Source organism: Heptranchias perlo, unplaced genomic scaffold (genome assembly GCF_035084215.1).
Source record: "Heptranchias perlo isolate sHepPer1 unplaced genomic scaffold, sHepPer1.hap1 HAP1_SCAFFOLD_648, whole genome shotgun sequence".
In the NCBI taxonomy this organism is placed as follows: Eukaryota; Metazoa; Chordata; class Chondrichthyes; order Hexanchiformes; family Hexanchidae; genus Heptranchias; species Heptranchias perlo.
In genome coordinates, this window is record NW_027139675.1 from 27,501 (window position 1) to 49,104 (window position 21,604).

The 21,604-nt window shown below is 52.2% G+C and overlaps 1 protein-coding gene across 3 annotated transcripts in view; it reads left to right on the forward strand.

The window, feature by feature from the left end:
- The window catches only part of LOC137318091 (membrane-associated guanylate kinase, WW and PDZ domain-containing protein 2-like), a 46,680-nt gene extending 25,278 nt beyond the window's left edge, over positions 1–21,402 (forward strand). Inside the window, exons 5-12 of one of the 3 annotated variants that reach the window (XM_067981066.1) lie at positions 743–1,021; positions 3,386–3,556; positions 8,857–8,938; positions 12,315–12,351; positions 12,508–12,654; positions 13,325–13,463; positions 14,272–14,362; positions 19,900–19,993. In XM_067981066.1, coding sequence (XP_067837167.1) covers positions 743–1,021; positions 3,386–3,556; positions 8,857–8,938; positions 12,315–12,351; positions 12,508–12,654; positions 13,325–13,463; positions 14,272–14,362; positions 19,900–19,906 — 953 coding nt within the window. In that variant the 3' untranslated portion in view covers positions 19,907–19,993. Of the gene's footprint in view, positions 1–742; positions 1,022–3,385; positions 3,557–8,856; positions 8,939–12,314; positions 12,352–12,507; positions 12,655–13,324; positions 13,464–14,271; positions 14,363–19,899 lie in introns of all 3 variants that reach the window. The other 2 variants (XM_067981064.1, XM_067981065.1) reach the window with 2 other exon arrangements.
- The last annotated feature ends 202 nt before the right edge of the window (positions 21,403–21,604 follow it).

The window sequence follows — 21,604 nt, forward strand, 5'->3', positions numbered from 1 at the left end:
GCATTGTGCCTCGTAAGAGAGAAGGAGGCACCTCGCCCTCCAACTTCAGATCGCCCTCCTTCCCCGGATAACTCCCAATTGTGCCGAGGACATTGCTGTCACATGTGAGTTTCCCCTCTTCCCCCTGATCTCCTCCCCCCCCCCCCCCCCCCCCCCCCGTCCCCTCGGAGTACGTCACGCAGCCTGTCGTTGCCTCCTGTTGGCGGGGTACGAGCAGTGCATCGAGCCGAGGGCTCCACTCAGAACACAGCAAGACAGAAAGTGCAGGAGTAGCAGCCAGACACCCACCCAGACACCTGACGGTGAGACTCCCTCTATAAAAGGGGTCCCTGATGGTGAGACTCCCTCTATAAAAGGGGTCCCTGATGGTGAGACTCCCTCTATAAAAGGGGTCCCTGATGGTGAGACTCCCTCTATAAAAGGGTTCCCTGATGGTGAGACTCTCTCTATAAAAGGGTTCCCTGATGGTGAGACTCCCTCTATAAAAGGGGTCCCTGATGGTGAGACTCCCTCTATAAAAGGGGTCCCTGATGGTGAGACTCTCTCTATAAAAGGGTTCCCTGATGGTGAGACTCCCTCTATAAAAGGGGTCCCTGATGGTGAGACTCTCTCTATAAAAGGGGTCCCTGATGGTGAGACTCTCTCTATAAAAGGGATGGGGTAATTGGAGGAGGGGGCTACAGGTGTGTGCCGGGGGCTAATCGGGAGCAACACGGTGACGTTGTCTCTTTCTTTGCCGCAGTGAAGGGCCCTGCGATTGGCACACAGGTGTCCCCCGATTCTATCAGATGTTCGGCCGACGGTTCAGCTCGGCCCCAGGCTGGGTACACGGAGCGCGGAGATGGAGACGGAGCCGGGCAGCCCCCCAGGAAGGCCTGCCAGCGGCCGCACGGCCCGGAGGCCCCCTGGAGCGACGGTCCGGAGCAAAAGGACAGCGGGAAGCCCCCAGAGGCCATCACCCATCAGCGGGGGGACGAGGGATCCGAGTTAGTCGCCCTTTCCATGGACAAGGCATCGCCGGGTAAGGTGGCACTGGGCAGATGGGCGCGTGGCGTTGGGCCACTAGTGGGAGCATGCTAGCTGCCGTCAAGAGGGGGGATCAGGCTTAAAATATTCGCCCCCTCCCCTCCTGAAGTTGCTGACTTGAGCCAGGGTGTGCGACCCTCCTACCCCCTCTGTCCCCTGTCCCCCACCTCGTACAAGTGGCCATTCTTCCTACCTGAGCTGAGTGGGTGTCGGCAGCATATTCGACTATGCGAGGCATCACAAACCAAACCCAGACCTGGTCCTCCCCCACCCCCCGACCTTTACACGCGCGAACTTACCAGCAGAGACGCTGGTCTGCAATCGGGAGTGGGAACCCTGGCTGATAATTCCTTCCCCTTGATCCAGCCCCGAGCCGTACGCAGACCACGTGGTCCCGAGCGATCAGGTTGCTGGTCAGCGAAAGTCTGAAGTGAGGCCCAGGCCCCTTTAGGAGTGATCTCCATCGGAATCTGGGTTCATTACAGTTTATACAGAGACTCCCTGTACCCGGGGGTCAGGGTTCATTACAGTTTATACAGTGACTCCCCGTACCCGGGGGTCAGGGTTCATTACAGTTTATACAGTGACTCCCCGTACCCGGGGGTCAGGGTTCATTACAGTTTATACAGAGACTCCCTGTACCCGGGGGTCAGGGTTCATTACAGTTTATACAGAGACTCCCTGTACCCAGGGGTCAGGGTTCATTACAGTTTATACAGAGACTCCCTGTACCCAGGGGTCAGGGTTCATTACAGTTTATACAGAGACTCCCTGTACCCGGGGGTCAGGGTTCATTACAGTTTATACAGAGACTCCCTGTACCCGGGGGTCAGGGTTCATTACAGTTTATACAGTGACTCCCCGTACCCAGGGGTTAGGGTTCATTACAGTTTATACAGAGACTCCTCGTACCCGGGGGTCAGGGTTCATTACAGTTTATACAGAGACTCCCTGTACCCGGGGGTCAGGGTTCATTAACTGTTTATACAGAGACTCCCTGTACCCGGGGGTCAGGGTTCATTACGGTTTATACAGAGACTCCCTGTACCCGGGGGTCAGGGTTCATTACGGTTTATACAGAGACTCCCTGTACCCGGGGGTCAGGGTTCATTACAGTTTATACAGAGAATCCCTGTACCCGGGGGTCAGGGTTCATTACGGTTTATACAGAGACTCCCCGTACCCGGGGGTCAGGGTTCATTACGGTTTATGCAGAGACTCCCTGTACCCGGGGGTCAGTGTTCATTAACTGTTTATACAGAGACTCCCTGTACCCGGGGGTCAGGGTTCATTACAGTTTATACAGAGACTCCCTGTACCCGGGGGTCAGGGTTCATTACAGTTTATACAGAGACTCCCTGTACCCGGGGGTCAGGGTTCATTACAGTTTATACAGAGACTCCCTGTACCCGGGGGTCAGGGTTCATTACGGTTTATACAGAGACTCCCTGTACCCGGGGGTCAGGGTTCATTAACTGTTTACACAGAGACTCCCCGTACCCGGGGGTCAGGGTTCATTACAGTTTATACAGAGACTCCCTGTACCCGGGGGTCAGGGTTCATTACAGTTTATACAGAGACTCCTCGTACCCGGGGGTCAGGGTTCATTAACTGTTTATACAGAGACTCCCTGTACCCGGGGGTCAGGGTTCATTAACTGTTTATACAGAGACTCCCTGTACCCGGGGGTCAGGGTTCATTAACTGTTTATACAGAGACTCCCTGTACCCGGGGGTCAGGGTTCATTACAGTTTATACAGAGACTCCCTGTACCGGGGGTCAGGGTTCATTACAGTTTATACAGAGACTCCCTGTACCCGGGGGTCAGGGTTCATTAACTGTTTACACAGAGACTCCCTGTACCCGGGGGTCAGGGTTCATTACAGTTTATACAGAGACTCCCTGTACCGGGGGTCAGGGTTCATTACAGTTTATACAGAGACTCCCTGTACCCGGGGGTCAGGGTTCATTAACTGTTTACACAGAGACTCCCTGTACCCGGGGGTCAGGGTTCATTACAGTTTATACAGAGACTCCCTGTACCCGGGGGTCAGGGTTCATTACAGTTTATACAGAGACTCCCTGTACCCGGGGGTCAGGGTTCATTACAGTTTACACAGAGACTCCCCGTACCCGGGGGTCAGGGTTCATTAACTGTTTATACAGAGACTCCCTGTACCCGGGGGTCAGGGTTCATTAACTGTTTATACAGAGACTCCCTGTACCCGGGGGTCAGGGTTCATTACGGTTTATACAGAGACTCCCTGTACCCGGGGGTCAGGGTTCATTAACTGTTTACACAGAGACTCCCTGGACCCGGGGGTCAGGGTTCATTAACTGTTTGTGTTCCTTTCCTCAGCCACTTCCATCATTCCTTGGAGGTTCAGTCAGATGACGAGGACCAGTCCCGTGGACCGTTGCGAGACTGCCCGGGCGGGAGATCACACCGAGACGTTGAACGGACGACAGCACTGGGTCGAGGACGCGGACCCCAGCTTGAAACCGCGCCTCGCTCCCTGGGAACGTAACGGTACGCGCTGAGACCCTGCCTTGGACCTGCACCTCTGTGACCGAATCACAGCGATCGGGGGGGGGGGGAACCTCCGGGAGTTAACAGGAAGGAGATATAAACCTTGGAGAGGGTGCAACGCAGATTCACTAGAAAGGGTTAAATCCCGAGGACAGGTCGCACAGACTGGGCTTGTATTCCCTCGAGTGTAGAAGATTAAGGGGTGATCTAATCGAGGGGTTTAAGATGATTAAAGGATTCGATAGGGTCGATGGAGAGAAACTATTTCCTCTGGTGGGGGGAGTCCAGAACAAGGTGGGGGCAGAATCTTAAAATTAGAGCCAGGCCGTTCAGGGGTGATGTCAGGAAGCACTTCCTCACATAAGAACATAAGAACATAAGAAATTGGAGCAGGAGTAGGCCAATCGGCCCCTCGAGCCTGCTCCGCCATTCAATAAGATCATGGCTGATCTGATCCCAACCACAAATCTAAAGAACACAAGAAGTCGGAGCAGGACCCGGCCACATAGCCCCTGGGCCCTCTCCGCCACCCACAGGGCATTGACCGATCCGAACTCAGCTTCATGTCCAATTTCCTGCCCGCTCCCCATAACCCCGAATTCCCTTTACTTCTAGGAAACTGTCTATTTCTGTTTTAAATTTATTTAATGATGTCGCTTCCACAGCTTCCTGGGGCAGCAAATTCCACAGACCTACCACCCTCTGAGTGAAGAAGTTTCTCCTCATCTCAGTTTTGAAAGAGCAGCCCCTTATTCTAAGATTATGCCCCCTAGTTCTAGTTTCACCCATCCTTGGGAACATCCTTACCGCATCCACCCGATCAAGACCCTTCACAATCTTATATGTTTCAATAAGATCGCCTCTCATTCTTCTGAACTCCAATGAGTAGAGTCCCAATCTACTCAACCTCTCCTCATATGTCCGCCCCCTCATCCCCGGGATTAACCGAGTGAACCTTCTTTGTACTGCCTCGAGTGCAAGTATGTCTTTTCTTAAGTATGGAGACCAAAACTGTATGCAGTATTCCAGGTGCGGTCTCACCAATACCTTATATAACTGCAGCAATACCTCCCTGTTTTTATATTCTATCCCCCTAGCAATAAAAGCCAACATTCCGTTGGCTTTCTTGATCACCTGCTGCACCTGCATACCAACTTTTTGATTTTCTTGCACCAGGACCCCCAGATCCCTTTGTACTGCAGTACTTTCCAGTCTCTCGCCATTAAGAAAATAACTTGCTCTCTGATTTTTCCTGCCAAAGTGCATAACCTCACATTTTCCAATATTATATTGCATCTGCCAAATCTCCGCCCACTCACCCAGCCTGTCTATATCCCCTTGCAGGTTTTTTATGTCCTCCTCACTCTCTACTTTCCCTCCCATCTTTGTATCATCTGCAAATTTTGATATGTTGCACTCGGTCCCCTCCTCCAAATCGTTAATATAGATTGTAAAGAGTTGGGGACCCAGCACCGACCCCTGTGGAACACCACTGGTTACTGGTTGCCAGTCCGAAAATGAACCATTTATCCCAACTCTCTGCTTCCTGTTCGATAACCAATCCTCCACCCATGCCAGAATATTACCCCCAATCCCGTGATTTTTTATCTTAAGTAATAATCTTTTATGTGGCACCTTGTCGAATGCCTTCTGGAAGTCTAAATACACTACGTCCACTGGTTCCCCTTTATCCACCCTGTACTTTATATCCTCGAAGAACTCAAGCAAATTTGTCAGACATGACTTCCCCTTCATAAAGCCATGCTGACTTTGTCCTATTAAATTATGCTTATCTAAATGTTCCGTTACTGTCTCCTTAATAATAGACTCCAAAATTTTACCCACCACAGATGTTAAGCTAACTGGCCTGTAATTTCCAGCCTTCTGCCTACTACCCTTCACACAAAGGGGAGGGGGAAATCTGGGACTCTCTCCCCCCACAAAGGCTGTGGATTCTGGGGGTCAATTGGAAAATTCAAAACTGAAATGGATCGATTATTTTATAGCTACGGGTTAGATACAGAGTAAAGCTCCCTCTACACTGTCCCATCAGACACTCCCAGGGCAGGTACAGGGTTAGATACAGAGTAAAGCTCCCTCTACACTGTCCCATCAAACACTCCCAGGGCAGGTACAGGGAAAGATACAGAGTAAAGCTCCCTCTACACTGTCCCATCAAACTCTCCCAGGGCAGGTACAGGGTGAGATACAGAGTAAAGCTCCCTCTGCACTGTCCCATCAAACACTCCCAGGGCAGGTACAGGGTTAGATACGGAGTAAAGCTCCCTCCACACTGTCCCATCAAACACTCCCAGGGCAGGTACAGGGAAAGATAGAGTAAAGCTCCCTCTACACTGTCCCATCAAACACTCCCAGGGCAGGTACAGGGTTAGTTACAGAGTAAAGCTCCCTCTACACTGTCCCATCAAACATTCCCAGGGCAGGTACAGGGTTAGATACAGAGTAAAGCTCCGTCTACACTGTCCCATCAAACACTCCCAGGGCAGGTACAGGGTTAGTTACAGAGTAAAGCTCCCTCTACACTGTCCCATCAAACACTCCCAGGGCAGGTACAGGGTTAGATACAGAGTGAAGCTCCCTCTACACTGTCCCATCAAACACTCCCAGGGCAGGTACAGGGTTAGATACAGAGTAAAGCTCCCTCTACACTGTCCCCATCAAACACTCCCAGAGCAGGTACAGGGTTAGTTACAGAGTAAAGCTCCCTCTACACTGTCCCATCAAACACTCCCAGGGCAGGTACAGGGTTAGATACAGAGTAAAGCTCCCTCGACACTGTCCCATCAAACACTCCCAGGGCAGGTACAGGGTTAGATACAGAGTAAAGCTCCCTCTACACTGTCCCATCAAACACTCCCAGGGCAGGTACAGGGTTAGATACAGAGTAAAGCTCCCTCTACACTATCCCATCAAACACTCCCAGGGCAGGTACAGGGTTAGATACAGAGTAAAGCTCCCTCTACACTGTCCCATCAAACACTCCCAGGGCAGGTACAGGGTTAGATACAGAGTAAAGCTCCCTCGACACTGTCCCATCAAACACTCCCAGGGCAGGTACAGGGTTAGATACAGAGTAAAGCTCCCTCTGCACTGTCCCATCAAACACTCCCAGGGCAGATACAGGGTTAGATACAGAGTAAAGCTCCCTCTACACTGTCCCATCAAACACTCCCAGGGCAGGTACAGGGTTAGATACAGAGTAAAGCTCCCTCTACACTGTCCCATCAAACACTCCCAGGGCAGGTACAGGGTTAGATACAGAGTAAAGCTCCCTCTACACTGTCCCATCAAACACTCCCAGGGCAGGTACAGGGTTAGATACAGAGTAAAGCTCCCTCTACACTGTCCCATCAAACACTCCCAGGGCAGGTACAGGGTTAGATACAGAGTAAAGCTCCCTCTACACTGTCCCATCAAACACTCCCAGGGCAGGTACAGGGTTAGATACAGAGTAAAGCTCCCTCTACACTGTCCCATCAAACACTCCCAGGGCAGGTACAGGGTTAGATACAGAGTAAAGCTCCCTCTACACTGTCCCATCAAACACTCCCAGGGGCAGGTACAGGGTTAGATACAGAGTAAAGCTCCCTCTGCACTGTCCCATCAAACACTCCCAGGGCAGGTACAGGGTTAGATACAGAGTAAAGCTCCATCTGCACTGTCCCATCAAACACTCCCAGGGCAGGTACAGGGTTAGATATAGAGTAAAGCTCCCTCCACACTGTCCCATCAAACACTCCCAGGGCAGGTACAGGGTTAGATACAGAGTAAAGCTCCCTCTACACTGTCCCATCAAACACTCCCAGGGCAGGTACAGGGTGAGATACAGAGTAAAGCTCCCTCTACACTGTCCCATCAAACACTCTCAGGGCAGGTACAGGGTTAGATACAGAGTAAAGCTCCCTCTACACTGTCCCATCAAACACTCCCAGGGCAGGTACAGGGTTAGATACAGAGTAAAGCTCCCTCTGCACTGTCCCATCAAACACTCCCAGGGCAGGTACAGGGTTAGATACAGAGTAAAGCTCCCTCTACACTGTCCCATCAAACACTCCCAGGGCAGGTACAGGGTTAGATACAGAGTAAAGCTCCCTCTACACTGTCCCATCAAACACTCCCAGGGCAGGTACAGGGTTAGAGACAGAGTAAAGCTCCCTCTGCACTGTCCCATCAAACACTCCCAGGGCAGGTACAGGGTTAGATGCAGAGTAAAGCTCCCTCTACACTGTCCCATCAAACACTCCCAGGGCAGGTACAGGGTTAGATACAGAGTAAAGCTCCCTCTACACTGTCCCATCAAACACTCCCAGGGCAGGTGCAGGGTTAGATACAGAGTAAAGCTCCCTCTACACTGTCCCATCAAACACTCCCAGGGCAGGTACAGGGTTAGATACAGAGTAAAGCTCCCTCTACACTGTCCCATCAAACACTCCCAGGGCAGGTACAGGGTTAGATACAGAGTAAAGCTCCCTCTACACTGTCCCATCAAACACTCCCAGGGCAGGTACAGGGTTAGATACAGAGTAAAGCTCCCTCTACACTGTCCCATCAAACACTCCCAGGGCAGGTACAGGGTTAGATACAGAGTAAAGCTCCCTCTACACTGTCCCATCAAACACTCCCAGGGGCAGGTACAGGGTTAGATACAGAGTAAAGCTCCCTCTGCACTGTCCCATCAAACACTCCCAGGGCAGGTACAGGGTTAGATACAGAGTAAAGCTCCCTCTACACTGTCCCATCAAACACTCCCAGGGCAGGTACAGGGTTAGATATAGAGTAAAGCTCCCTCCACACTGTCCCATCAAACACTCCCAGGGCAGGTACAGGGTTAGATACAGAGTAAAGCTCCCTCTACACTGTCCCATCAAACACTCCCAGGGCAGGTACAGGGTTAGAGACAGAGTAAAGCTCCCTCTGCACTGTCCCATCAAACACTCCCAGGGCAGGTACAGGGTTAGATGCAGAGTAAAGCTCCCTCTACACTGTCCCATCAAACACTCCCAGGGCAGGTACAGGGTTAGATACAGAGTAAAGCTCCCTCTACACTGTCCCGTCAAACACTCCCAGGGCAGGTACAGGGTTAGATACAGAGTAAAGCTCCCTCTACACTGTCCCATCAAACACTCCCAGGGCAGGTACAGGGTTAGATACAGAGTAAAGCTCCCTCTGCACTCTGATGTTGTGGTGATATTGTGGGTCCTCTGAGCCATCTCCAGGTACTGAAGCTGGCCGATGGGATTGCCTGACTGATATTCACGCCTTCCTGTTTCTCCCGACAGGCGCTTCTTGCAAAGCGGACGCCCGCGAGCCAGTCAGAAGGTCTTGGAGCCGCCCGGCAGAACTTGACGACCCGCGAGTGAGGTACGCAGAGCTGGGGGAGGGGACTGGCGGTGGGCTCTCCATGCATTGTTCCGTCCCCACCCTCCTTCCTGAGGGGCGGTGTCCAGGACTGAACGCAGTATCTCCAGACGGGGATCTGACCAGAGCTCTGTACAGCTGGAACAGAACTTCCTCCTCCTTGTATTCCAGTCCTCTTGAGATATTCCAGTTGCCTTTTTGTACCCGTTGACTCGCTGTAAATCTGTAAATGGTCTGTGAACTTGGGCTCCCAGCTCTCTCCGCTCCTCTCCGCACCCGAGTCTCTCACCATTTAGATGACCTCACACTTGCCCATGTTGAACTCCATCTGCCACAGTTTTGCCCACTTATTGAATCTGTCCAGCTCATTTTGTAACTTCCTGCCCCCATCTGCACTACTCCCTGTCCCTCCTCGCTTCATGTCATCTGCAAACTTGGATGTGTGACTCCCTATTCCTTCATCCAAGTCATTAATGAACATGGAGAGAAGCGATGGGCCCAGAACAGGTCCCTGGGGATCACTGCTTGTCCCATCTTACCAATCAGGGTAAAGTTACCTTATCGCCCACTCTCTGTCACCCACCTCCCGACTCGTTACCAACCAATGTCCAATTCTATCTGTTTCATCTTTGCCGATAATCTCTTGTGTGGAACTTTATCTCGAAGTCCATGGAGACAACGTCCATCCACCAAGTTGGTGACCTCCTCAAAAAATTCAACTCCCATCAGTCAGACATGACCTCCCGTTTGCTAATCCACGTTGACTCTCTTTGATCTGCTCAGTCTTGTTGATGTGCTCCGTCTCTCTGTCCCTGGTGATAGTTTCCAGTTGCTTCCCCACAGCTGATGTTAAACTGACCGGTCTGTCGTCACCTCGTATCTCCCTCCCTCCCTTCTTAAATAATGGGGTGACATTTGCAAATTTCCAATCCAGAGGCACAATTCCCAAATCTAGAGAGCTTTGGAAAATTATGACTAATGCATCTGCAATTCCCTCACCTGTTTATTTTAATACCCTGGGGTGGAAACCATCAGGTCCTGGAGATTTAGCTTTCTTAAGTCCCATTATTTTCTCCATTGCCATTTTTAAAAATTCTTATTAAATCCACTAAATTTCTCCCCTTGAATTATTTTTAAGTTTCCTTATACTGCTGGTATTTTGTCCCCTTCCTCTACTGTAAAAGAAACACACAGAACTAGTGTAACAAGTGTGTGTGTCCTTTATTTCTCTGTCTGTGTCAGTTAGGCTCAGTCAGTCTCACCCTCCTGCTCTGAGTCAGAAGGTCGTGGGTTCGAGCCCCCCACTCCAGAGACTCGAGCCCCATGTAGCTCATGGCTCTTCAGGTGCACATCCAGGTATTTATTAAATGAGTTGAGGGTTTCTGCCTCTCCCACCCTCTCAGGCAGTGAGTTCCAGACCCCCACCACCCTCTGGGTGAAAACATTTCTCCTCAGCTCCCCTCTAATCCTTCTACCAATCACTTTAAATCTATGCCCCCTGGTTACTGACTCCTCTGCTAAGGGAAATAGGTCCTTCCTATCCACTCTATCTCGGCCCCTCATAATTTTATACACCTCAATTAAATCTCCCCTCAGCCTCCTCTGTTCCAATGAAAACAACCCCAGCCTATCCGATCTTTCCTCATAGCTAAAATTCTCCAGTCCTGGCAACATCCTCGTAAATCTCCTCTGTACCCTCTCTACTGCAATCACATCCTTCCTGTAATGTGGTGACCAGAACTGTACGCAGTACTCAAGCTGTGGCCTAACTAGTGTTTTATGCAGTTCAGTGCAGTTTGTGACAACACTGATGACACTTCACATGTAATTTATTCGATGTAAAGCATTTAAAAAGACAGAACTTGCTTTTCCACAGGCTCTTTCTCGTCTGGTCCCTTTAAATCACAGATTGCTCCTCACTCCCCATTCCAAACAATTCCCGACTCTCCCTGTTGAGACTTGGCGGTGGACTCATCAGCACGAGCTAAGGTGGTACGGTGGGGTGGTGTTTATATTACTGGAGAACGGGAGTTCAAATCCCGGCAAGGGCACTTTGCCAATTTGAAAAATAAATTAACAGAGGCCGAGAATCTGTGCGATTGTGACTTTAAAACCCCGACTGGCTCACTAATGTCCCTTTCGGGAGGGAAACCTGCCGTCTTTACCCGGTCCGGTTAGGGGTCACCGGTTATCCTGGTGTCCCCAGAAATTCAGGAGTAATCTCCAGGACATTGCTGGGACCAATAAACACGGTCGTAAAATCATTTAAAAAAAAAACATTGTGTGTGTATTCCATTTTCTTGAACTATCTCATTGCTGTTTGTGGGATCTTGCTGTGCGCAGATAATGAAGCAGTCCGAGCCCGCATGCAGCAAGACCTGGACAACATCCAGGCTTGGGCTGACAAGTGGCAAGTAACATTCGCGCCAGACAAGTGCCAGGCAATGACCATCTCCAACAAGAGAGAGTCCAACCACCTCCCCTTGACATTCAACGGCATTACCATCGCCGAATCCCCCACCATCAACATCCTGGGGGTCACCATTGACCAGAAACTTAACTGGACCAGCCACATAAATACTGTGGCTACAAGAGCAGGTCAGAGGCTGGGTATTCTGCGGCGAGTGACTCACCTCCTGACTCCCCAAAGCCTTTCCACCATCTACAAGGCACAAGTCAGGAGTGTGATGGAATACTCTCCACTTGCCTGGATGAGTGCAGCTCCAACAACACTCGAGAAGCTCGACACCGTCCAGGACAAAGCAGCCCGCTTGATTGGCACCCCATTCACCACCCTAAACATTCACTCCCTTCACCACCGGCGCACAGTGGCTGCAGTGTGGACCATCCACAGGATGCACTGCAGCAACTCGCCAAGGCTTCTTCGACAGCACCTCCCAAACCCGCGACCTCTACCACCTAGAAGGACAAGAGCAGCAGGCACATGGGAACAACACCACCTGCACGTTCCCCTCCAAGTCACACACCATCCCGACTTGGAAATATATCGGCCGTTCCTTCATCATCGCTGGGTCAAAATCCTGGAACTCCCTCCCTAACAGCACTGTGGGAGAACCGTCACCACACGGACTGCAGCGGTTCAAGAAGGCGGCTCACCACCACCTTCTCAAGGGGCAATTAGGGATGGGCAATAAATGCCGGCCTCGCCAGCGACGCCCACATCCCATGAATGAACTTTAATCGAAGCAGGCTGCAGTGAGGGCCTGTCCTGTGTGGGCCCAGTCTGCCTCGCCCAGCAGAGCCCAGGAGAAGGCCGAGCAGGTTGGGAAGGAGCTGCTCAGACATGTCAGGAAGATGCTCCATCATTCCCGGGCTCACAGTTAACTGCCTTTTTCTGTTATATTCTCTCTCCTCACAGCTCCCGAGCAAAGATGAGGGGCGTTCATCCCGACCAGGTAATGGACACCTCCGCGTCCGTTCGTCCGAGGGGGGGCGGGGTGGGCGGGGGAATTGGCTGAGGTCACAGCACATGGCTGCTCACTCATGGTCCTCTCTCTCTCTCCCTCTCTCCTCCCTCTCTCCGTCTCCCTCTCTTCCCCCCACCCCCCCAGCAGGACTCTGAATTGTACTCGGTGGAGCTCGAGCGCAGTCCCACAGGGTTTGGTTTCAGCGTGCGAGGGGGCCGGGAGTACAACATGGGACTGTACGTGTTGGGGCTGATCGTGGGGGGGCCGGCCATGAGGAGCGGAAAAATCAAGGTAAGAAAGGGAGGGGGTGTGGGGTATATCAGAGTGTTACAGTGAGGGGTGTGGGGTGTATCAGACTGTTACAGTGAGGGGTGTGAGATATATCAGAGTGTTACAGTGAGGGGTGTGGGATATATCAGAGTGTTACAGTGAGGGGTGTGGGATATATCAGAGTGTTACAGTGAGGGGTGTGGGATATATCAGAGTGTTACAGTGAGGGGTGTGGGATGTATCAGAGTGTTACAGTGAGGGGTGTGGGATATATCAGTGTTACAGTGAGGGGTGTGGGGTATATCAGAGTGTTACAGTGAGGGGTGTGGGATATATCAGACTGTTACAGTGAGGGGTGTGGGGTAAATCAGAGTGTTACAGTGAGGGGTGTGGGGTATATCGGAGTGTTACAGTGAGGGGTGTGGGATATATCAGAGTGTTACAGTGAGGGGTGTGGGGTATATCAGAGTGTTACAGTGAGGGGTGTGGGGTATATCAGAGTGTTACAGTGAGGGGTGTGAGGTATATCAGAGTGTTACAGTGAGGGGTGTGGGATATATCAGAGTGTTACAGTGAGGGGTGTGAGGTATATCAGAGTGTTACAGTGAGGGGTGTGGGGTATATCAGAGTGTTACAGTGAGGGGTGTGGGATGTATCAGTGTTTTGAAACGTGGCAAATTATTGGTTTCAGATTGGTGACCAGTTGCTTGAAATTAACAGTGAACTCACTCTGGGGATAACCCACTCCCGGGCGGTGGATCTGATCAAAGAGGGACGGGATAAAATCCGACTCCTGATGAGACGAGGAGATGGACAAGTCCCGAAGTACAGTAAGTACTGGGACTCCTGTCGCGGCGCTCAGCAGCGAAGCGTTATAAGGGCCGCAGCAGTCTCCAGTACCTTTTACATTGCAGGCGAGACAAGTCGCTTTGTATGTGTGCGTGTTATGGTGTGTACGCGTGCCCTGTTTGCATGCTTTTGCATGTGTTTAGCATGTGGATGTGTGTTAAAACACCGGGTGTGGTCAGCGCTCTCTGCGCAGGCTTTGAACGAGACTGGGGCGGGAGGGCTCTGTCGTGTTACATGCGTGACGTACAGCCTGTGACAGCACTGCCCATGCAAAAACCAGCCTCCTCCAATCTGTCGTGTGACTCGCGAGACAGAATCGCTGCTCCGTCGCGCTGGGGGAGGGAGAGATCAGCGTCCGAGCCCCTCCCCTCCCCCCCCGCCCCGCATCGGACGTGAGAGCAGCCCCAGTGCTCTGACCCGCCGGGGAGAGGGCGCGAGAGGCCATCCGAATCCCCCCGTGAGCCTGTCGATCAGCTCAGTGGGTCCACCAACATCACTAAAACAGATGATCTGGTCATTTACCACATTGTGGGATCTTGCTGTGCGCAAATTGGCTGCTGCGTTTCCCACATTACAACAGTGACCACACTTCAAAAAAGTACTTTGTTGGCTGTGGAGGGCGTTGGGACGTCCTGAGGTGGTGAGAGATGCTGTAGAAATGCAAATTCTGTCTTTCTTTAACCAACCGACTGTATTTTTGCCAGAACGAAATTAACTCCTCCTCTTCTCTCGTCTTTTCTTTCCTCCTCCCTCCTCCTCCTCCTCCTGCCGCTTCGCTCTGCCTCTCAGCGATGGGCCCTTCCAGCCTCTCTGTCTGCGTCACCAATTCCAGGCACGGCGAACCCTGCTACTTCCTCCTGGGCCGTGCCAGCACCGCTCGGTGTGTAAATCCACGTCATCCGCTGTGGGGGAGGGGAGGGAGGAGACGGGGAGGGCCGGGATACGGGACTCTGGTTCACATCGAATTTACAGCCCAACTGGTCTATCCCGGTGTTTAGTCTCCACACGAGCCTCCTCCCTCCCTACTCCATCTCACCCTATCACCATATCCTTCTATTCCTTTCTCCCTCATGTGTTTATCGAGCTTCCCCTTAAATCCATCGATTCTATTCCCCTCGACCACTCCATGTGGGAGCGAGTTCCACATTCCCACCGCTCTCTGGGTAAAGAAGTTTCTCCTGAATTCCCGATTGGATTTATTAGTGACTCTCTTATATTGATGGGCCCCTCGTTCTGGTCTCCCTCACAATCTTCTCTACGTTTACCCTATCGAAACCCCTTCATAATTTTAAAGACCTCCATCAGGTCACCCCTCAGCCTTCTCTTTTCTAGAGAAAAGAGCCCCAGCCTGTTCAGCTTTTCCTGATATGTATAATTTCTGGAGGGATAGAATTGACAAGCAGGGAAGTTGTGTTAAACTTGTATCGAACCTTGGTTAGACCACACTCCAGTTATGTGGAGAGACTGGAGAATCTGGGATTGTTCTCCTCAGAGCAGAGAAGGTTAAGGGGAGATTTGATCGAGGTGATCAAAATCATGAGGGATTTTGATCGAGTTAATAAGAAATAGGAGCAGGAGTAGGCCTTTCGGCCCCTCGAGCCTGCTCCACCATTCAATCAGATCATGGCTGATCTTCGACCTCAACTCCACTTTCCCGCCCAATCCCCATATCCCTCGAGTCCAAAAATTTATCCACCTCAGCCTTGAATATACTCAATGACTGAGCATCCACAGCCCTCTGGGGTAGAGAATTCCAAAGATTCACAACCCTCTGAGTGAAGAAATTCCTCCTCCATCTCAGTCTTGAATGGCCGACCCCTTATCCTGAGACTATGCCCCCTGGTTCTAGACTCTCCAGCCAGGGGAAATAACCTCTCAGCACCTACCCTGTCAAGCCCCCTCAGAATCTTATATGTTTCAATGAGATCACCTCTCATTCTTCTAAACTCCAGAGAGTATAGGCCCATTCTACTCAATCTCTCCTCATAGGACAACCCTCTCATCCCAGGAATCAATCTAGTGAACCTTCGTTGCACCCCCTCTAAGGCAAGTATATCCTTCCTTAGATAAGGAAACCAAAACTGTACACAGTACTCCAGGTGAGGTCTCACCAAAGCCCTGTACAATTGCAGCAAGACTTCCTTACTCTTGTACTCCAACCCCCTTGCAATAAAGGCCAACATACCATTTGCCTTCCTAATTGCTTGCTGTACCTGCATGTTAACTTTCTGTGTTTTGTGTACGAGGACACCCAAATCCCTCTGAACACCAACATTTAATAGTTTCTCACCATTTAAAAAATATTCTGTTTTTCTATTCTTCCTACCAAAGTGAATAACCTCACATTTCCCCACATTATACTCCATCTGCCACCTTCTTGCCCACTCACTTAACCTGTCTATATCCCTTTGCAGACTCTGTGACCTCCTCACAGCTTACTTTCCCACCTAGCTTTGTATCGTCAGCAAACTTGGATCCATTACACTCGGTCCCTTCATCTAAGTCATTAATATAGATTGTAAATAGCTGAGGCCCGAGCACTGATCCTTGCGGTACCCCACTAGTTACAGCCTGACAACCTGACAATGACCCGTTTATCCCTACTCTCTGTTTTCTGTCCGTTAACCAATCCTCTATCCATGCTAATATATTACCCCCAATCATTCTAATTCAAGTACATCCCCATTATCCCGACTCTGTCTTCTACAGTCTAACCAATCTCCGAACCAGGTCAATAACTTGCCTTCAATTCAGTGAGCTTTAATTTTAGCTAACAGTCTATCATGTGGAACTTTGTTGAATGCCTTCTGGAAGTCTATATAAACAACATCCATAAACATTCCCCTATGACTTCAGTTACTTCCTCAAAAAATTCAGTTCAGTTCCTTAGACTTGACCTGCCCTTTACAAATCCATGTTGGCTCTCTCTAATCAGCTCAAGTTTCTCTATGTGCTCAGTCACACTGTCCTTAATTATAGATTCTAGTAACTTCCCCACGACAGACGTTAGACGAACAGGCCTATAATTTCCTGGTCTCTCACCTTCCTTAAAACAGGCCTTCTCCCCGGGAGCAGGCCCACTGCCTGGGAACGGGCCTTGTCGCTGGGAGCAGGCCATGAGCCTGGGAGTAGGCTGATTTCCATGGGCGAGGGTTGAGTCCCTGGGGAGTGGGCAGTGTACCTCGGTCCCCGGGAGATGGCCAGAGTGGGGTCCTTTTGACCACACAAAGTCAAGGGGTGGGGAATAGAGAGGGAGGCAAAAGCAGAAGGAAAGATTCTGGGCGATCGGTCCAATATTCACAGCAAAACCATTGGAATCAAATGGGATGTGGTGATTGACGATTTTGGTTCACCAATGTGGCGGCCACATCGGGTGAGATAAGTGACTGTGGAACTGAGTGGTTCTGAAAGAGTTAACTCTCCTCACAAGCCCAGGACTCTTGCATTTGCTGATTTACTGTGTTGCCACGGCAACGCTCACACTCGGGACTCCTCTCCGCACAAGCTCTCTGTGCAACGGCTGGGGAGTGTTGGCGCCCACCCACTGTATCCATGTAACCAAAGAAAGTTCCAGCAAGGAGCAGGCGGTTTATCGCTGTAATGTATCAATCCCCAAACTAATCCCACTGCCCCACTCTCTCCCCATAGCCCTGTATCAATCCCCAAACTAATCCCACTGCCCCACTCTCTCCCCATAGCCCTGTATCAATCCCCAAACTAATCCCACTGCCCCACTCTCTCCCCATAGCCCTGTATCAATCCCCAAACTAATCCCACTGCCCCGCTCTCTCCCCATAGCCCTGTGTCAATCCCCAAACTAATCCCACTGCCCCGCTCTCTCCCCATAGCCCTGTGTCAATCCCCAAACTAATCCCACTGCCCCACTCTCTCCCCATAGCCCTGTATCAATCCCCAAACTAATCCCACTGCCCCACTCTCTCCCCATAGCCCTGTATCAATCCCAAACTAATCCCACTGCCCCGCTCTCTCCCCATAGCCCTGTATCAATCCCAAACTAATCCCACTGCCCCGCTCTCTCCCCATAGCCCTGTATCAATCCCCAAACTAATCCCACTGCCCCGCTCTCTCCCCATAGCCCTGTATCAATCCCCAAACTAATCCCACTGCCCCGCTCTCTCCCCATAGCCCTGTATCAATCCCCAAACGAATCCCACTGCCCCGCTCTCTCCCCATAGCCCTGCATCAATCCCCAAACTAATCCCACTGCCCCACTCTCTCCCCATAGCCCTGTATCAATCCCCAAACTAATCCCACTGCCCCGCTCTCTCCCCATAGCCCTGTATCAATCCCCAAACTCATCCCACTGCCCCGCTCTCTCCCCATAGCCCTGTATCAATCCCCAAACTCATCCCACTGCCCCGCTCTCTCCCCATAGCCCTGTATCAATCCCCAAACTAATCCCACTGCCCCGCTCTCTCCCCATTGCCCTGTATCAATCCCCAAACTAATCCCACTGCCCCGCTCTCTCCCCATAGCCCTGTATCAATCCCCAAACTAATCCCACTGCCCCGCTCTCTCCCCATAGCCCTGTATCAATCCCCAAACTAATCCCACTGCCCCGCTCTCTCCCCATAGCCCTGTATCAATCCCCAAACGAATCCCACTGCCCCGCTCTCTCCCCATAGCCCTGCATCAATCCCCAAACTAATCCCACTGCCCCACTCTCTCCCCATAGCCCTGTATCAATCCCCAAACTAATCCCACTGCCCCGCTCTCTCCCCATAGCCCTGTATCAATCCCCAAACTCATCCCACTGCCCCGCTCTCTCCCCATAGCCCTGTATCAATCCCCAAACTCATCCCACTGCCCCGCTCTCTCCCCATAGCCCTGTATCAATCCCCAAACTAATCCCACTGCCCCGCTCTCTCCCCATTGCCCTGTATCAATCCCCAAACTAATCCCACTGCCCCGCTCTCTCTCCATAGCCCTGTATCAATCCCCAAACGAATTGCACTGCCCCGCTCTCTCCCCATAGCCCTGTATCAATCCCCAAACTAATCCCACTGCCCTGCAGGCCGGGTTCAGCCTGGGCCTGCCTTGGTTTAATTGCACATCGTGTGCGGTGTTGACAGTCTGAACTCGAGTCGAACCACATGACAGATCGAACGGTCCTGTGGTATTTTGCCCAGAGGGCGGAGTCTGGCTGTCTCCATTTCCACCTGTTCTGCCAGCGATGTTTTGACTCCCTGTGGTTCCCGGCCCATTTCTCTGCTCATCCAAGTTATTCTTCTCGGAGAAATTTGAGTCTTTATTAAAAAAAAATCTCCGCAGCCTCACGGAAAACAAATGTGGGGTGTGACATTTTAAGGGCAGGTACAGCACGGGGTTAGATACAGAGTAAAGCTCCCTCTACACTGTCCCATCAAACACTCCCAGGGCAGGTACAGGGTTAGATACAGAGTAAAGCTCCCTCTACACTGTCCCATCAAACACTCCCAGGACAGGTACAGGGTTAGATACAGAGTAAAGCTCCCTCTACACTGTCCCATCAAACACTCCCAGGGCAGGTACAGGGTTAGATACAGAGTAAAGCTCCCTCTACACTGTCCCATCAAACACTCCCAGGGCAGGTACAGAGTTAGATACAGAGTAAAGCTCCCTCTACACTGTCCCATCAAACACTCCCAGGGCAGGTACAGGGTTAGATACAGAGTAAAGCTCCCTCTACACTGTCCCATCAAACACTCCCAGGGCAGGTACAGAGTTAGATACAGAGTAAAGCTCCCTCTACACTGTCCCATCAAACACTCCCAGGGCAGGGACAGGGTTAGATACAGAGTAAAGCTCCCTCTACACTGTCCCATCAAACACTCCCAGGGCAGGTACAGGGTTAGATACAGAGTAAAGCTCCCTCTACACTGTCCCCATCAAACACTCCCAGGGCAGGTACAGGGTTAGATACAGAGTAAAGCTCCCTCTACACTGTCCCATCAAACACTCCCAGGGCAGGTACAGGGTTAGATACAGAGTAAAGCTCCCTCTACACTGTCCCATCAAACACTCCCAGGGCAGGTACAGGGTTAGATACAGAGTAAAGCTCCCTCTACACTGTCCCATCAAACACTCCCAGGGCAGGTACAGGGTTAGGTACAGAGTAAAGCTCCCTCTACACTGTCCCATCAAACACTCCCAGGGCAGGTCCAGCGTTAGATACAGAGTAAAGCTCCCTCCACACTGTCCCATCAAACACTCCCAGGGCAGGTACAGGGTTAGATACAGAGTAAAGCTCCCTCTACACTGTCCCGTCAAACACTCCCAGGGCAGGGGCCACTGAGTATGATTGTGACCCTCTCGGGCTGCACTGGGGGAGATGAGCATATGTCTGGGTTGCTGACGAACGTTACCCTTGAGGTCTGGGGTGAGGCCTGTTAATTTGAAGATTTTCTCTGTCTGCAGCTCCTGACACCCCGGGAGAGACGGATCGAGGAGCAGCCGCAGAGCATCCAGTCCGACAGCAGCAGCCTGACCCCCTCATCACTCCAGGCCGGACCAAGCTCCAGAGTCATTCGCGGGGGACCCAGACCCGCCCAGAGCCCGAGCCTGAGGCCCAGGCCCGCCCGGAGCCTGAGGCCCAGGCCCTCCCACACCCCGAGCCTGAGGCCCAGTCCAGGGTGGCCTCCTCCCCTGACCCAGCCCTTGCTTGGAAGAGAGGCCAACTGGACGTGGAGAGCGAGGGCCGGGCCCGCGGGAGTAGGCCGCAGGAGGCCACACTGGAGGGAGGAGACACTGACTCCCGGCCCACTACGGACGGGTCCCGGGGCTGCGGGCTGTCAGGCTGTCGAGGGCGCGACTACGACTGGCCTCAGGCTCTCCTCGACCCCCCTAGGCCCCAGGCTCTCCCCCACCCTCGGCCCCGGCCTGCGGAGAGCAGCGAGACGGAGTCGGATGGGAGCTGGAGCGGGGCCTCGGACAGGGGCCCGTCCAGCGAGGAATCCTCGCCCCTCGGCAGCTTCGACAAGCAGCGGCTGCTGAACTCCATGGTCGGGAGGTTGCTGGACGGGCCTCTGGCGAAGGAAGCAGAGGCGGGGGGTTACTGCGTGCACTGCTGGCGGAGGTCAAGGAGGGCACTGACCCCAGGACCCTGGATCGTGCCGAAGAGAGAGAAGCTTCTGGAGATAATGGACGGGTCGTGGTTGAGTTGAACAGGTCGGCGGGGGGCGCGTTGGAGTGGGAGTGGTCGACGCCTCCCGTAGCAGAAGAGCCCCGTTGCTTCTGGAACTGCACCCAGTCAGGAGAGGGCCCACAGGGGGAGCTGATTGATGGGTGAGTGGGGGAGGGAGAGGGGGCGTTTTTAGGTGCCATTTTGCCTCAGTGGGTCTCATTCCCCGGCCCCCCCCCACAGCTCAGTCAGACGGTCGAGGGTTCGAGCCCCCACTCCAGAGACTCGAGCCCCGTAATCCAGGCCCCGACACTCCCCCCCCGGGTGTCGATACTGAGGCACTGTCGGAGGGGCCGTCTCTCGGGACGAGACGTTAAACCGAGGCCCCCGTCTGCCCCCTCAGGTGGGACGTAAAAGATCCCACGGCCGCTATTGGAAGAAGAGCAGAGACGGGGGAGAGTTCTCCCCGGGGCCGATATTTATCACTCGACCATCACGCTAAAAACCAGATGATCTGGTCGTTTATCACATCGCTGTTTGTGGGATCTTGCTGTGCACAAAATGGCTGCCACGTTTCCCACATTACAACAGTGACCGCACTTCAAAACACAAAGTACTCCATTGGCCGTGAAACACTTTGGGACGTCCCAAGCTGGTGAAAGGGGCCGGAGAGAAACACAATCTTCTTTCTGTTAAATGCAGGCTTGATTTCGAAGAAAAGATTTAGCTGTTTTAATTAAATTTAAAGCTACCTGTAAATATTGTGTGCTCGGAATTAATAAAACCCGTTACTCTGCCAAGATGGCAATCATTTCTGTCACCTGACTGGCGACGGTTCTGTCAGTATAACTCCCTTCCGCCTGTGCCTTGTTTCCTGTGCCCCCCTTGGGTTTGCTCTGACCTGGTCGATCATGGGCTATCCCGGCTGAACTCGAGTTTGTCCGGGGAGACTCACCCCTCCGCCTCCCCCTCCCCGATCCCCGCCCTCTCACCTTTGACTTG